This window comes from Oryctolagus cuniculus, chromosome 13 (assembly GCF_964237555.1).
Source record: "Oryctolagus cuniculus chromosome 13, mOryCun1.1, whole genome shotgun sequence".
NCBI lineage: Eukaryota > Metazoa > Chordata > Mammalia > Lagomorpha > Leporidae > Oryctolagus > Oryctolagus cuniculus.
The window spans coordinates 90,882,817-90,900,594 of record NC_091444.1 but is presented as its reverse complement, the minus strand read 5'-3'; the positions used below and the strand labels follow the sequence as shown (position 1 = coordinate 90,900,594).

At 37.3% G+C, this 17,778-nt stretch overlaps 1 protein-coding gene across 22 annotated transcripts in view; it reads left to right on the top strand.

Moving 5' to 3' along the window:
- Positions 1-17,778, top strand: part of LOC103346877 (ankyrin repeat domain-containing protein 26) — a 144,289-nt gene that overhangs the window by 104,520 nt on the left and 21,991 nt on the right. For 21 of the 22 annotated variants that reach the window (XM_070055876.1, XM_070055873.1, XM_070055874.1 and 18 more), the window contains 4 exons: positions 254-366; positions 930-1,095; positions 3,195-3,442; positions 5,229-5,460. In XM_070055876.1, the coding sequence (XP_069911977.1) occupies positions 254-366; positions 930-1,095; positions 3,195-3,442; positions 5,229-5,460 (759 nt within the window). Of the gene's footprint in view, positions 1-253; positions 367-929; positions 1,096-3,194; positions 3,443-5,228; positions 5,461-17,778 lie in introns of those variants that run through there. The other variant, XM_070055879.1, reaches the window with a different exon arrangement.

Here is a 17,778-nt window from a genome sequence, read left to right as displayed (position 1 = left end):
TTTGGGTTGCAGAAATCTCTAGTAGCATCATAGCCACTGTACCTCTATCTTTAATGAATGAATTTTGATAATTTGAAATCCACAAAAGATAGTATTGAAAGTGTAAGTCAACTTGAACTGTTTTTTGGGAAGTCATTATTTTTGAAATCTGATTATCATCAGATTTTATAGAATATTACTCATTAACTCACGGGGAATAATACTTTTAGAAAGAAGCCTACATTTTAAAAAATAATTTGCACATTTTCTTAAGTTTAAAGATGAACAGCAACACATACTGCTGCTTGCTGAGTTAAATCAAGCTCTGCAGGACAAACTGGATGAAGAGATGAAGAAAAATGGTGATTTAGGAGACAAGATAACTCAGTAAGATTTTAGTATTTCAGATTATATCAATTATTCTTTAATTAACTTATCTATAGTTTGGCTATATTAAAGCCTAAATACACATTTTCTTATGTTTTCATAATTGAACTGTACCTTGCCACTTCTGAAACTCACAGAACCATCCGGAACCTTTTATATTTTTTGAATCCCAGAATATAACATTTTCTGTTTCATGATTTCATAAACAGTAATAACAATGCCCTGGTACATAATGTCAACTGAATTCTTCTTAATGTATCTTCAGCTTGTTTTTCTGGAGATATATTTGCTGTCTTTGATAATATTTCCATTTTTGGTAACGATCTTAAACATCCAAATATTCAAATATTTAAAATATATCAGCATCATTCTTTCATAAAATTAAAATTTATATTTTTAGCTATAAAATATTTCATGAGATGTGCTAATTTTCTTTGTGTATCCCTCCACATGTATATACTGTGTGCATTTAACTGTTTTAAATATATTTGTGTACCTATTGCATGTATATGCACATATATGCATATTATATTTGATACATAAAAATGTATGACCTCTTCCAGGCCAGCTCTCTGCTGTGGCCCAGGAGTGCAGTGGAGGATGGCCCAAGTGCTTGGGCCCTGCACCCCAGGGGAGACCAGGAGAAGCGCCTGGCTCCTGCCTTCGGATCAGCATGGTGCGCCGGCCACAGTGCGCCAGCCGCGGCGGCCATTGGAGGGTGAACCAACGGTAAAGGAAGACCTTTCTTTCTGTCTCTCTCTTCTCACTGTCCACTCTGCCTGTCAAAAAAAAGAGAAAACAAACTTCCAAGGTTAGAGGACTCCTTTAATTCTTCCCTCTCTCTATTTTTATTGCAAACTAGAAACTACTGGATTTTCTAATACAACCCTCTGGAAAAATGGAGCTTCCTGTGATTTTATTGGAGTTCATCCTACTAGACACTAAATATTCAGAAATACTACCTTTTGAAAATTTGATTTTACCTAAGACAAAGAAGAAGTTAGGGGAGAGAGAGTGTGTGAGAGCAAGATAAAGAGCACACAAAACATTCCTATTTGCTGGTTTACTCCTAAAATAACCAGATCTCATGTGAGGCTAAAGCTGAGAGCTGGGAACTCAAGCCAGGGGTCCCACATGATTTATAGGAACCCAATTACTTGAGCCATCCCTGCTTCCTTCCAGTGCCTACACTGACAGAATGGTAGACTCAGGAGCAATAGGCAAGTAAAAACCAAAAGCACTCTGATGCCCACTCCCACGAATCTTTTTGACAGAAACTCTTCACCTTGGGCTTCCAGACGTGTTCTTTAATTCCTAAGACCCATACGGTGATTTGAGGCACCACCTAAAGTTTTTCTGAAGTTTTATTGTCCATTGTACAGTCATCATCTTTGCTTCATCTCTGGATCCTGTTTGCCTAGCAGCACTCTGGATTTGATTTTATTCCAGAAATCACCTTTTATTTTACTTTTTTTTTTTTTTACAATTGCATGGTGATTTGTTATGTGGAGATGCTGTAATTCACATATATGGATTTAGATACTTGAACCCAATAAGTCATAGCTCCTTTAAATTTGGTAGTCTTTCTTTAGTTTCTCTCTCACATCAGTTTTACCTTCAGATTTCTGAAGAATGGGACCCTTGTCTTCCAGGTCTTGGTATCCTTTCTTGACAGTTCCTTCAAAACCTCAAGTTTCCACACAGTCTCTTTGATGTCCTTTTGGTTTTCATTCTTCCTCTTTTGTAGGCCCTTTCAGCTTCCACCTCCCTTTGGTCTGAAGGCATTTAACCTATTTTAGTCTTTGTTTCAATTTCCTAAAGTTACAACTCCCTGTATCTAGTGTCACCATCTAGTGTATCTGGGGCACCACCTTCTGTTGCCCTCTCAGGCACATTTGTAGGGAGCTGAACCAGAAGCAGAACACCAAGGAGTTGAACCAGTGCTCCAGTATGGAATTCCAGCATCACAGCCAGCAGCTCAATATACTGTACACAATGCCAGCTTTGGTGTTGATAGTTGCTTTTTTTGGACCTTACCTGGGACATCAGTTGGAATATCAATATGTTGTTTCACTTTCTCGTCTTTGGGTGGCTAATTTCTAAGTCCGAGTTTGCTTGAGAAATTCAGGTGGAAGCAGAGCAGCATCACGTTTTACAGCCTAGCAAAAGTCACTCAGCATGTGTGCCCTATTCTGTTCACTAGATACACATTGCTTTGTCCAGCTCACATTCAGGAGAGAAAATTTCATGGAAAAATTGTCAAAGGGTTTGTAGACATGCTCTAAATGTACTTCTTTTAAGTATCAGTTAATGGTTTTATTTGAGGGAAATGACTCCTTCTCCACTCAGTACCAGGGAAACTCCATCAAGCTTTTCTCTTGCTGTTGTTTAATATATGCCCTTATTTTGTGGAAAACATCAAAGGATGACAAGTCAGTTTCATTGACTGAAACATTTTCATTCACAAAAGTATACAGATCACATCATAAACTTTTATCCTCTGAATTGTGATTTCTCATTAACCACAAGGGGAAAATTGTAATTTAGGAATTATAGTATAGTTTTAGTTGCTTTAATTGCTATTCACTTTTAATCGATGCTTCTATTCTTTGATAACTAATTTACATGAGTAGTAATGTAATAATGGTATTATTTTCATTAGAATTCAAATTTCAGTCAATGTGTATTGAGATAAATATTTTAAACTTTGGCTTGTTTTTTACTTTAAAATTTCTCTCAGAATCACTGATTCAAAACTAAAAGAAATAAATAAAAACATTAATATATATTTTAATGATTTTTTAAATTACCTTTTTATTTTGCTTTAGAAAAAAACATCATGTCAAAAAAGTTCAGAGTATCTAATGGAGAGTGATGACATTTCAAAAAGTATACAAAAAGAACACAGAATCCATGTTGGGATATCTACACTCTCCAAAATGAAAGCTCCTCAGGAAGCCATTTCTAAAGAATTGGACGAATATAAGCAACTCCTTCTAGAGGGATTTGAAGATTTGAGAAGAAAACAAGATGAGATCATTCAGGTTGCAAAAGCTTTTTCAAAGCAAGTGAATGAGTAAGTCAAAACATAGAATCGCAGACAATAGCTTACATTCACTAATTTGCCACTAAAGCATAATTCTTAGTGAAACAGGTTCCTGAGATTAGTAAGGATATAATCTACCTAGACAAAGTGATTTTGGAAAATAATGTTAGTAAATGAAATTACCAGAAAATTTTTAGTGCAGAACAATTTATGTAAATGTTAACAACTCTGTTAACTTAAGTTCAGGATTACAACTTAAGTGTCTAGCATCTCTTCCTCCCCCTCCTCCACCTGTTGGTACAATATGGCACTTGTCTAGTTACCTTTCCTTTATTGTAATCCTTTATATTACCTTTATTGGTAATCCACTAAAGGGTGCCTTGAGAAAGATTAAGAAAGAGAGGAAGGAAAGTATAGTGTCTGGAAGAAAGAGCAAGTCCCACCTTTCATGTCTTCCTAGCTGCTTTAGTTGTTGCTGAATACCTACTTGGCTATCTCATTCCCCACAGTCATTGTTCTGAATTATCTCCCAATGCCAAAAATCAAGCATTTGCTTAATTTCTCCCAAAAAGTGGGTGAAAAAAGCAGGGCTGTTGAAAGTAAGTACCCGAAGCCGGCGCCGCGGCTCACTAGGCTAATTCTCCGCCTTGCAGCTCTGGCACACTGGGTTCTAGTCCCGGTTGAGGCGCCGGATTCTGTCTCGGTTGCCCCTCTTCCAGGCCAACTCTCTGCTGTGACCAGGGAGTGCAGTGGAGGATGGCCCAAGTGCTTGGGCCCTGCATCCACATGGGAGACCAGGAGAAGCACCTGGCTCCTGCTTTCGGATCAGCGCGGTGCACTGGCTGCAGCATGCCGGCCACGGAGGCCATTGGAGGGTGAATCAACAGCAAAGGAAGACCTTTCTCTCTGTCTCTATCTCACTGTCCACTCTGCATGTCAAAAAAATTAAAAAAAAAATAAGTAAGCACCTGAAAATGTCTTTGGTGGTATTCTAAATCTCTAACTTAGTTTTCAATACAATGATTTCTATCCTTTTTAAAAAGTTACTGTTTCAGGCCGGCGCCGCAGCTCACTAGGCTAATCCTCCGCCTTGCGGCGCCGGCACACCGACTTCTAATCCCAGTCGGGGCGCTGGATTCTGTCCCAGTTGCCCCTCTTCCAGGCCAGCTCTCTGCTGTGGCCCGGGAGTGCAGTGGAGGATGGCCCGAGTACTTGGGCCCTGCACCCCATGGGAGACCAGGATAAGTACCTGGCTCCTGCCATCGGATCAGCACGGTGCGCTGGCTGCAGTGCGCCGGCCGCGGCAGCCATTGGAGGGTGAACCAACAGCAAAAGGAAGACCTTTCTCCTCTCTCTCTCACTGTCCACTCTGCCTGTAAAAAAAAAGAAGTTACTGTTTCATATATTTAAGTGGCAAAACATGATGTTTTGAAATATTTATATATTAGAAAATGTTTACTAGCATCAAAGAAATCAACATCCATTATATCAGAATTGTTATTTAAATAAAATATTTCTAATGGCATGTGCAAGGATTTTGAGAATAGAGCCTTTTGGGAGGAAGCAGATGTCACCAGATCAGTCATACAGCATTGACAGGCATCCTTCTCCCTTGTACTGGGTTTGAGTCATGTTGTGAAATTTTTAACTTTAAAAGACCTTAATTATACAGAAACTGTGCTGTAACACATTTTCAGTATTAAAACACTGTTTATTGTGCATGCCCATTGACTCTTACTTTTAAAAAATGAAATTCATGTAAGAATTATTAAGGGGAGAATGAAATACTAACCATTGGTCCTTTCACTCTTCACAGAGTTAATGAAGTATTAGCAGAGGTCAGAACTAAAAATTTTCTCCTGGAGAAACAACAGACTGGAACATTAACCAAGTCTGTTACTACGCAAACTTCAGTAGCTTCACATAGCGTTGGAAATTGTGCTAATAGTTTCTGGCTCAGCAGAGATCTTACTCCACAACAAAACTTGGAGACTCCTACTTCAGCAACTCAGGCTTCACATCACAACACTGCAGAGTCTTTGGACACGGTTAGATATATTGCCTCTTTCCCCTTGGGTTTCAGGTTGTTCATATACTTCTTATTTTTAGTTTGTTGAAGTACTTAGTTTGATAGACGTATGTATGCTTGTAATGGTTGTAATTATCCTCATTAATGTAGACATGACACACATGTTGCAGCTATTTTTTAAATATATATTTATTTATTTGAGAAGCAGAGTTACAGACGGAGAGAGAGAGATCTTCCATTTGCGATTCACTCCCCAAATGGGTGCAAAAGCTGGAGCCTAGCCAATCTGAAGTCAGAAACCAGTGGCTTTCTCCAGGTCTCCCATGCAGGTGCAGGGGTCCAAGCACCTTGACCATCTGCCACTGCTTTCCCAGGCAATAGCAGCGAGCTGGTTCAGAAGAGGGGCAATGGGGACAAGAACCAGCACCTGTATGGGATTCCAACACTGCAGGCAGAGGCTTAGTCCACTATGCCACAGTGCCATCCTCAATATTTTGCAACTATTTAATAAACTTAACAAATACAACCAAACTGACATATTTATAAATATTTCAGAACTGCTTTAAGTTAGGTTTTGATAATTGAATATTTTTACCTAGTAACTAAAGATATACTTTGAGATCTGCTAACATATTTTTAACTTGATTTTCATTTGTGGTCCAAGACCCTTTTTAGTTTTGTGCACCATCACATTTTACACTTCTAATCATAGTGAATGATTAGCAAACATTTCATCACAGATGGATGTTCATTATTTAAAGAGTCCAGGGGTGAGTGTCGTGGTGGTGCAGTGACTTGGGTCATCCTGGAGATGTCCTTGGCCCATATCTGAGTACTATTTTGTGTCTGGATCCTCCACTTCCAATCTAGCTTCCTCCACTTCCAATCTAGCTTCCTGCCAGTGCATCCTGGGAAGTAGCAGATGATGATTCAAGTGCTTGGGCCTCTGTCACCCATGAAAGAGGTTCAAATGAGTTTTCAGCTTCCTGGATTCAGCCTAATCCAGCCTTAGCTATTTTGGGCATATGGAGAGTTAGCTGTCAGATGAAGCACCTCTCTTTGTCTCACTGTCACTCTGCCTTTCAAGTAGCTGAAAAGAAATGAACATTAAAAAAGTAATCCAAGGCAAATGCTTTTGATCATTTTCTTCCATAAGAGCACATCCTGAATTACTGCCTTACTTATAGCAAGTTTGGTTCAACTTTTATAAAATGAATCTGTTGCCTGGTAATTGTACAATAGATTTTAAGTAGTTAAATCAAATATATAATTGCATTATTTAAAAGGAAGTTCACTCATGCCTATCTTATCCATCACTTGAATTGTTGATCATTATGATGGCAGTGATATCAGATCTTTAAATTGCAACCACATCAACAGAATCAATTATGTTTTTCTATCCAGGATCCTATATAAAGCCACATATTGTCATTCTCCATTGGAGATGTAACACAGACCTTCCAATCCAACCATGTGGTGACAATGATTACAGTCCATTTCTGGCAACTTAAATTGGATCTGATTGTGGAACATTGTACCAATTTTAAAGTTGTTAAAACCCTGTTGACCCCATTTAACATGTTTACCTAATTTTGACATTTTTATGATTGGGGGGGACATTGCAAATAATAAAACAATTGTGTTGAAAGAAAATAAATAACTACAAATAGCAGCTAGACTCTATTTGTATCTTCTTAAAATATTTCCATCAATACACATGATTTATACTTGGAATCCTATTTAAGATATTTTTATTTCAGAGAAAAATTGCAAAAGCCCATTTTGAATGATGGCTTAGCCTGGTTTACTTTTAATGTTTATTTATTTGAAAGCCAATTAGAAGGAGGTAGACAGTAAGAATGGGGAGGGAGAGAGAAAGAGAAAGCGAGATCTTGCCACCATTGGTTTACTCCCCAAATGGCTGTAATGGCCAGGTCTGGGCCAATCTGAAGCCAGAAGCCATCCTTATCTCCCACATAGAAGGTAGTTGTCTGGACCATCTTCAGTGCTTTCACTAGATGTATTAGTGGGACATTGGGTCAGAATCAGAGCAGCCAAGACTCAAACTGGGTCTAATAGTGGATGCCAGCATTGGCAACTGCACCTTAATACATTGTACCATTACTCTGGCCCCTCAACTTTGTTTTCTAAGTTGACTTGATGATAAATCATAGTCTAGCATATTCGAATTTTCTTAGCATTGCAGCAAAAATCTTAAATGGAGACACATATAATGGCTTTTTTGTTCATAAATTATAAGATCATAGCTGTTTTTTCACCATTTTGTGAGCTTAGTTTCATTCTGTTCTGAAAAACAAAAGGAAAGAATCTGGGTGCAAATGCTTCAGAGTCATAAAAATGGGCTATAGAATATAAAATAAAAATGGATGCTAAATACTTCTGTACAGTGTTAATCATGATACAAATATGAAACATTGTCAGTAATTACGACCAGAAAATTAAGGTGATATATGATTTTACAATAGATGACGAAAGAATACATACATATGTGAGAATAATGGAAGATTTTTTTCAGGAAATATATCCCTACTTTTTTTAAATAAAACCAGTGCTTATTTTTATATTTATAGAAAAGTTTAAGTAGTTTATTTTAAGCTTATCATAGTAGGTCCACAATATACTTGGTTTCTTAATGAGGCAATAATTTGCAAAATCATACTAGAGACTTAGGTAAAAATCACTATTCTATCACAATACACCACTGCAAAATGCCTTGGAAGAGTTTCTAGGCATTTTTCCATTGTTCACAAAATCCTTATTTGCAAAAACACATGTTTTCTACAGTTGTGGTAGATTGAGTTATTTCTACATGGAAAAATCTAATAATATTATGAGAGGTGATAACATACTATCTAAATGATAGAAAAGAGTAGGGTTCTGAATGGGACATCCATACAACCAAATTAGCAGATTTTAGCTTTGATTCCAGAAAGCAACACATTAAGAAAATAACTGAATTATTTTACCCATCTCCTTTATTTTTAAGAGTTGAGTATTTTGTATTATTCGTAGGATTTATCAGCATATTCTAATTGTAAGAAAAATGGTAAGTTAATGCTTTCGCCTATGATTTCACTATGACTGTTGTTAAAGCAAGGTTTCTCAGTGTTCCTAACATTGAGCATTTTTTGAATCTCTCACCATTATATGAAGTTTAACCTTGCCACTTAACACACTTACAGTGATAATAAGTTGCTACATGTATGTTTTTTACTAAATTTTCATTCCAAACTGGAATTCTAATTTTATCCTAGCATGTTTTGGCCTGTGTATTATGTGATTCTATAATTTTATTATTTGTTATACAAATACATTATTATAAAATAACAAGAATGCAAATTAGCCTGAAAATTATCCACTGGTTGGATATTTTGCATATAGAAATCTTTGTTGACCATTGAAATATAAAATATTGAGACCAGTTTTTATAGGGTAAAACTTAATCTGCTTGTCAACAAACTGCTTCCAAATTCTTTTCTTCTGCAACAAAGTACATGTATTTAATACTTGTAAAACTGTAAAAATATTTGCAAAATTATAAAAACAATGTAATTTATAAACTGGCAAGTATAATTTCCTCTGTATGTTAAAATATTTATAATTCTATCTTGAACTACAACAGTTTAAATGGGCAAACTAACTTGATTTTGTTTAAACTCAGTGCATATTTCCTAGTTCTTAAAATATTTATATGATGGACAGAATTACAGAGAGAGAAGAGAGGTAGAGATACAAATCAATCTTCCATCCACTGGTTCACATTTTGAATGACCACAATGGCTGGGGTTTGGCCAAGCTGAGGCCGGGAGCCAGGAGCTTCTTCCAGGTTCCCGACATGGGTGACAGCTTACAAACACTTGGACCATCTTCCACTGCTTTCCCAAACGCATTAGCAGGGAGATAGACTGCATGGAAGCAGAGCAGTCAGGACTTGAACTCACACCCATATGGGATGCCAGAGCTGCAGGCAGCAGCTTAACTTGCTGTGCCACAGTGCCAGTCCCACATACTGATTTATAAAAGATTTGAGTTCTCCCTCAAATACAGAAGGATGTCAAAACTATAATTTAAACATACTAATAATCACTGAAAAACTATAGAGAGGTGTGCATATGTGCAGTGTTGATAGCTATGAAATTAATCTCTAAAAGACAATGCTGCATTATTTTCTGAGCAGCAATCTTAAGTATAATTTAGCCATAGCCTGTCAGTACATCATTACTGAGTGGGTACATTTGTTTCTGTATTTGGTGTGCTTTGTTACTGCTATGGAGTTCACTTTCTGAAATATCACTCCAACTCTTCTCCATCTTTAAACTGTTATTTAAAAAGAATTTTCAGAAAGACTGCAAACTCAAGGGAGAAAAACACATTTCCATTTTGGTTTCATATTGATCTTTTTAGTAATTTTCTTGTTGGAATTGTTGACTTTTAGGTAGCAAGTGGCACTCCCTTTCCCTTTCTGAGTTCATTGGAATTGCAGCAGCCTGCACATAAATTGGTCATCTGACACTGGACTCAGGTGACCCAAGCAGCATTTTAAGCTCTGCACCAAATACCTGCCATGCAAGTGTCTTTTAAAAGGTCATCTAATATTTGAAAGTTTTCACTTGTGGGTATGAGCTGAACCACAGCAACCTCCTACCAGTAAGGATGAAAACAGTATTCAACACTCAAGGCCCTTTGACTAATTGCTCTTTGAAGGGAAGACCCCTCCCTATACTCTGGATATTTGGTTTTACACTATGAGATTGTGTATCTTACCTGGTTCTCAAAGGCAGTTGTCCTCAGCTGTCATATCTGTTGTAAAGCAGTAAAGAATGAAAGCCTGGAGGAGAATTTTTGTAAAGGGAGGCCACTTCTACAAGTACCCATTACTTTAACATTCACCTAGCCATCCATCCATCGATCCATCCATCCATCGATCCATCCATCCATCTATATATGTGAATGATAGAGCAACAGGAAGAGCAAGAAATCTTCCATCCAGTGGTTCACTCCCTGAATTTTGGCAACTACCAGGACTGGACTAGGCTGAATCAGGAGCCTGGAACTCCATCTGGGTCTCTAACAAGTGTAGCATAAACCCAGGCATCATTGCCATAATCTGCTGCCATGCAGGCACACCAGTAAGAAGCTGGATTTGAATAATGGATGAGTTCTGATCCCTAGATACTCTGATGTCATCCTGTCACACCACAATGCCCACCATCCATGTATTCATTTTTCCCCCCAATCCTGGGGTTTATTGATTGCATTAAAATTTCTAAAAATTTTAAGTGTTTTTTTTTTAATTTTAACTTTTAATTAGTTTTTAACAGACTCATTTTACTTTGTACATGTAATCCGAAGGACCTAATAACTTTCCCCTCCACCTTTACATTCTCCCCATCTCTCCCTCCCAAACTTTTTCTTCCCCCCCTTTTTTTTAGTTTTTGAGATAACATTTCAAATTTACATTACAGTACGAAGGCTTAACACTTCCCAGAATAAGAAGTTTAACAAGTAAAAAGCAAAAGACCCTAGTTTAGTGGGAAAAATAGACAATGGGTATAAAAATAATGTACAATAAATTTTGAAGTAGTCACAGATCATTGAAACTAGAGTAATAGAACACAGTTAACCACTGGTTTCACAAAGATATATAACAAATGTTTACAAAATAGTATTCTCAATAATGCTAATACACACAGACATTTTTTCTTTATTCTATTTTTAATTTTAACCCCTACAAATAAAGGAGAGCATGCAGTATTTGTCTTTCTAGGTCTGGTTTATTTCAGTCATCATGGTGTCCTCCAGTGGCATCCATTTGGCTTCAAATGGTAGAATTTTCTTCTCTTCTTTATACCTGAATAATATTGCATTGTGTATATCTACCACATTTTCTTTATCCATTTTTCTGATGGTGGACAGCTTCATTGATTCCCAATGTTGGCTCTTGTGAAGAGCTTCTATGAACATAATTATGAAGGTATCTCTTAATAGCATTCAAGTCTTTGAGATATACCCAATGTGGGATTGTTGGATCCTATGGCAAATCTAGTTCTAATTTTTTTTCTTTTTCAGATATCTCCACACTATTTTCCACAGGGGCTTCAGTAATTTATATTTCCACCAATAGTGTATAAGTGTTCCCCTTTCTCTACATCCTCACCAGCACTTGTTGCTCTCTGTTTTGGATTTTAGCCATTCTGACAGGGGTGAGGTGATAGCTCATTGTGGTTTTGATTTGCATTTCCCTGATGGTTTGAGATGCTGAGCCTGTTTTCACATATTTGTTGGCCATTTGTATTTCTTCTTTTGAGAACTGTCTATTAAAGTCCTTTGCCCATTTCTCAACTGGGTTATTTATTATTCTTGAGTTTTTAAAGTTACTAATATATCTGGAATATTAATCCTTTGTCAGAAAAGTGATTTGCAAATATTTCTTCATTCTTTTGGATGTCTCTTCACTCTATTGATTATTTTCTTTGCTGTGCAAAAGCTGCTGAGTCTGACATAGTCCCATTTATTTAGTTCTGCTTTCATTGGCTGTGCTTGGGGATCTTATCCAATAAGCCATCCCCTACAGCAATGTCTTGGAGTGATTTTTCTATGTGTTCTTCCAGAAACTTCATAGTCTCAGGTCTAAAATTTAAGTCTTTTATCCATCTTGAGTTTATTTTTGAATATGGTGATAGGTATGGATCTAATTTCATTCTTGTACACATATAAATCCAGTTTTGCCTGCACCATTTGTTCAAGAGACTATCCTTACTTCCTCTGTTTGGTATGAGCACTTTTGTCAAAAATCAGTTGGCTTGTATGTATGCGGATTAATTTCAGGGCTCTCTGTTCAGTTCCATCATTCTATGTATTGGGTTTTTTTTAATTTTTATTTAATGAATATAAATTTCCAAAGTACAGCTTATGGACTACAATGGTTCCCCCCGTAATTTCCCTCCCACCCACAACCCTCCCTTTTCCCACTCCCTCTCCCCTTCCATTCACATCAAGATTCATTTTCAATTTTCTTTTTATACAGAAGATCAATTTAGTATAAATTAAGTAAAGATTTAATCAGTTTGCACCCACACAGAAAAACAAAGTATAAAGTAATATTTGAGTACTATTTATAGCATTAAATCACAATGTACAGCACATTAAGGGCAGAGATCCTACATGAGGAGTAAGTGCACAGTGACTCCTGTTGTTGATCTAACAAATTGACACTCTTGTTTATGGCATCAGTAATCACCCTAGGCTTTGTCATGAGTTGCCAAGGCTATGGAAGCCTTTTGAGTTCACCGACTCTGATCATATTTAGACAAGGTCATAGTCAAATTGGAAGTTCTCTCCTCCATTCAGAGAAAGGTACCTCCTTCTTTGATGACCCATTCTTTCCACTGGGATCTCACTCGCAGAGATGTATTGGTTTTTATGCCAGTACTATGCTGCTTTGATCACTATAGCTTTGTAGTATGCTTTGAAGTGAGGTAGATGCCTCCAGCTTGACTTTGCTCATTCAGGATTGCTTTCAGTATTCTGGATCTTTTGTGATTCCATACAAATTTTAGGATTTCTTTTTCTAGTTTTGTAAAGAATGTCATTGGTAGTTTGATAGGGATTGCACTGAATCTGTAGATTGCTTATATAGAATAGACATTTTAATGATTTTGAATCTTTCAATCCATGAGCAAGTGGTATCCGTTTTTTTGGAGTCCTTAATGACCTCTTCTTCAATGTTTGATACTTTTCATTGTATTATAAACCTTTCACTTCTTTGGTTCAATTTATTCCTAAACAGTTGATTTTTTGGTGCCTATTGTGAATGAAATTTCTTTTTTCTTTTTTGACAGTGAATGAAATTTCTTTCTTGGTTTCTTTTTCTGTGAGTTCATCATTAACCTAGAAAAAGCACTTGATTTTGTATATGTATTTTGTAACTTGCAACTTTACTGAATTGGTTTATCAATTCTAACAGCTTTTTGGTGGAGTGTTTAGGTTTGTCCACATAAATCATGTCATCTAAAAACACACATATGATCTTGCTGAAATTGCTTTACAAAAATGTTCTCTATAAAGTTACGGTTTTTTTTTTATTTCAGTGAACTTTTTTTTAAACTTTTATTTAATGAATATAAATTTCCAAAGTACGACTTATGGATTACAATGGCTTCCCCCCCATACCGTCCCTCCCACCCACAACCCTCCCCTTTCCCCCTCCTTCTCCCCTTCCATTCATATCAAGATTCATTTTCGATTATCTTAATATACAGAAGATCAGCTTAGTATACATTAAGTAAGCATTTCAACAGTTTGCTCCCACACAGAAACATAAAGTGAAAAATAATAGATGATTTTTTTTAAATGATGATGAAATCAGATCAGACCTATTGTCATGTTTAATCCCAATGAGAGTCAAGTTGGGAATTGATAATTTTTTTTTTACAGAAGATCAGTTTAGCATACATTAAGTAAAGATTTCAACAGTTTGCACCCCCATAGAAACACAAAGTGAAATATATTGTTTGAGTACTCGTTATAGCATTAAATATCAAAGTACAGCACATTAAGGACAGAGATCCTACATGAGGAGTAAGTGCACAGTGACTCCTGTTGTTGACTTTACCAATTGACACTCCTGTCTATGGCATCAGTAATCTCCCTATGCTCCAGTCATGAGTTTCCAAGGCTATGGAAGCCCTCTGAGTTCTCCGACTCTTATCTTGTTTAGAGTCATAGTCAAAGTGGAGGTTCTCTCCTCCCTTCAGAGAAAGGTACCTCCTTCTTTAAAGACCTGTTCTTTCCACTGGGATCTCACTCGCAGAGATCTTTTGCCAGAGTGTCTTGGCTTTCCATGCCTGAAATACTCTCATGGGCTTTTCAGCCAGATCCGAATGCCTTTAGGGCTGATTCTGAGGCCAGAATGCTATTTAGGACATCTGCCATTCTATGAGTCTGCTGAGTATCTCACTTCCCATATTGGATCACTCTCCCCTTTATTTATTCTATCGGTTAGTGTTAGCAGGTACTAGACTTGTTTATGTGCTCCCTTTGACTCTTAGTCCTTTCATTATGATCAATTGTGAACTGAAATTGATCACTTGGAATAGTGAGATGACATTGGTACATGCCACCTCGATGGGATTGAATTGGAATCCCCTGGTATGTTTCTAACTCTACCATTTGGGGCAAGTCAGCTTGAGCATGTCCCAAATTATACATCTCTTCCCTCTCTTATTCCCACTCTTATGTTTAACAGGGATCACATTTCAGTTAATTTTCAACACTTAAGAATAACTGTGCATCAATTACAGAATTAAACCAGTCCTATTAAGTAGAACAGATAAAAAAACTACTAAGAGGGATAATGTATTAAGTTGTTCATTAACAGTCAGGGCTATGCTGATCAAGTCACCATTTCTCATAGTGTCCATTTCACTTCAGGAGGTTTCCTTTTTGGTGTTCAGTCAGTTGTCACCGATCAGGGAGAACATATGGTATTTGTCCCTTTGGGACTGGCTTATTTCACTCAGCATGATGTGTTCCAGATTCCTCCATTTTGTTGCAAATGACTGGATTTCGTTGCTTCTTACTGCGGTATAGTATATTCTAAAGAGTACATATCCCATAATTTCTTTATCCAGTCTACCGTTGATGGGCAATTAGGTTGGTTCCAGGTCTTAGCTATTGTGAATTGAGCTGCAATAAACATTAGGGTGCAGACCGCTTTTTTGTTTGCCAATTTAAATTCCTTTGGGTAAATTCCAAGGAGTGGGATGGCTGGGTCGAACGGTAGGGTTATCTTCAGGTTTCTGAGGAATCTCCAGACTGACTTCCATAGTGGCTTGACCAGTTGGCATTCCCACCAACAGTGGGTTAGTGTCCCTTTTTCCCCACATCCTCGCCAGCATCTGTTGTTGGTAGATTTCTGTATGTGAGCCATTCTAACCGGGGTGAGGTGAAACCTCATTGTGCTTTTGATTTGCATTTCCCTGATTGCTAGTGACCTTGAACATTTTTTCATGTGCCTGTTGGCCATTTGGATTTCCTCTTTTGAAAAATGTCTATTGAGGTCCTTGGCCCATCTCTTAAGTGGGTTGTTGGTTTTGTTTTTGTGGAGTTTCTTGATCTCTTTGTAGATTCTGGTTATTAACCCTTTATCTGTTGCATAGTTTGCAAATATTTTTTCCCATTCTGTCGGTTGTCTCTTCACTCTCCTGACTGTGTCTTTTGCAGTACAGAAACTTCTCAATTTGATGCAATCCCAATAGTTGATTTTGGCTTTGACTGCCTGTGCCCCCCGGGTCTTTTCCAGAAATTCTTTGCCTGTGCCAATATCTTGAAGGGTTTCTCCAATGTTCTCTAGTAACTTGATGGTGTCAGGTCGTAGATTTAGGTCTTTAATCCATGTTGAGTGGATTTTTGTGTAAGGTGTAAGGTAGGGGTCTTGCTTCATGCTTCTGCACGTGGAAATCCAATTTTCCCAGCACCATTTTTTGAATAGACTGTCCTTGCTCCATGAGTTAGTTTTAGATCCTTGATCAAATATAAGTTGGCTGTAGATGTTTGGGTTGATTTCTGGTGTTTCAATTCTGTTCCATTGGTCTATCCATCTGTTTCTGTACCAGTACCATGCTGTTTTGATTACAACTGCCCTGTAGTATGTCCTGAAATCTGGTATTGTGATGCCTCCGGCTTTGTTTTTGTTTTACAAGATTGCTTTAGCTATTCGAGGTCTCTTGTGTCTCCATATAAATTTCAGCACCATTTTTTCCAGATCCGAGAAGAAGGTCTTCGGTATCTTGATTGGTATTGCATTGAATCTATAAATTGCTTTTGGGAGAATGGACATTTTGATGATATTGATTCTTTCAATCCGTGAGCATGGAAGATTTTTCCATTTTTTGCTATCCTGTTCTATTTCTTTCTTTAAGGTTTTGTAATTCTCATCGTAGAGATCTTGAACATCCTTGGTTAAGTTTATTCCAAGGTATTTGATTGTTTTTGTAGCTATTGTGAATGGGATTGATCTTAGAAGTTCTTCCTCAGCCATGGCATTGTCTGCGTATACAAAGGCTGTTGATTTTTGTGCATTGATTTTATACCCTGCTACTTTGCCAAACTCTTCTATGAGTTCCAATAGTCTCTTAGTAGAGTTCTTTGGGTCCCCTAAATAAAGAATCATATCATCTGCAAAGAGGGATAGTTTGAGTTCTTCCTTCCCAATTTGTATCCCTTTAATTTCTTTTTCTTGCCTAATAGCTCTGGCTAGAACCTCCAGAACTATATTGAATAGCAGTGGTGAGAGTGGACATCCCTGTCTGGTACCAGATCTCAGTGGAAATGCTTCCAAGTTTTCCCCATTCAATAGGATGTTGGCTGTGGGTTTTTCATAGATTGCTTTGATTGTATTGAGGAATGTTCCTTCCAAACCCAGTTTGCTTAGAGTTTTCATCATGAAAGGGTGTTGTATTTTATCAAATGCTTTCTCTGCATCTATTGAGATAATCATATGGTTTTTTTCTGTAGTTGGTTAATGTGGTGTATCACATTGATTGATTTGCAAACATTAAACCATCCCTGCATACCAGGGATAAATCCCACTTGGTCTGGGTGGATGATCTTTCTGATGTGTTGTTGCATTCTACTGGCCAGTATTTTTTTGAGGATTTTTGCATCTATGTTCATCAGGGATATTGGTCTGTAATTCTCTTTCAGTGCTGCATCTTTTTCCGGCTTAGGAATTAAGGTGATGCTGGCTTCATAGAAAGAATTTGGGAGGATTCCCTCTCTTTCAATTGTTTTGAATAGTTTGAGAAGAATTGGAGTTAGTTCTTCTTTAAATGTCTGGTAGAATTCAGCAGTGAATCGATCTGGTCCTGGGCTTTTCTTTGTTGGGAGGGCCTTTATTACTGTCTCAATTTCTGTCTCAGTTATGGGTCTGTTTAGGTTTTCGATGTCTTCCTGGTTCAATTTAGGTAGGTTGCATGTGTCCAGGAATCTATCCATTTCTGATAGGTTTCCCTGTTTGCTGGCATACAAGTCCTTGTAGTAATGTCTGATGATTCTTTTTATTTCTGTGGTGTCTGTTGTTACATTTCCTTTTTCATCTCTGATTTTATTGATTTGGGTCTTTTCTCTTCCTTTTTTAGTTAGTTGGGCCAATGAGGTGTCAATTTTGTTTATTTTTTCAAAAAACCAGCTCCTCATTTGGCTGATTTTTTGTAATGTTTTTCTTGATTCAATCCTGTTGATTTCTTCTCTGATTTTAATTATTTCTCTTCTCCTACTAGATTTGGGTCTGGTTTGCTGTAGGTTTTCTAGATCC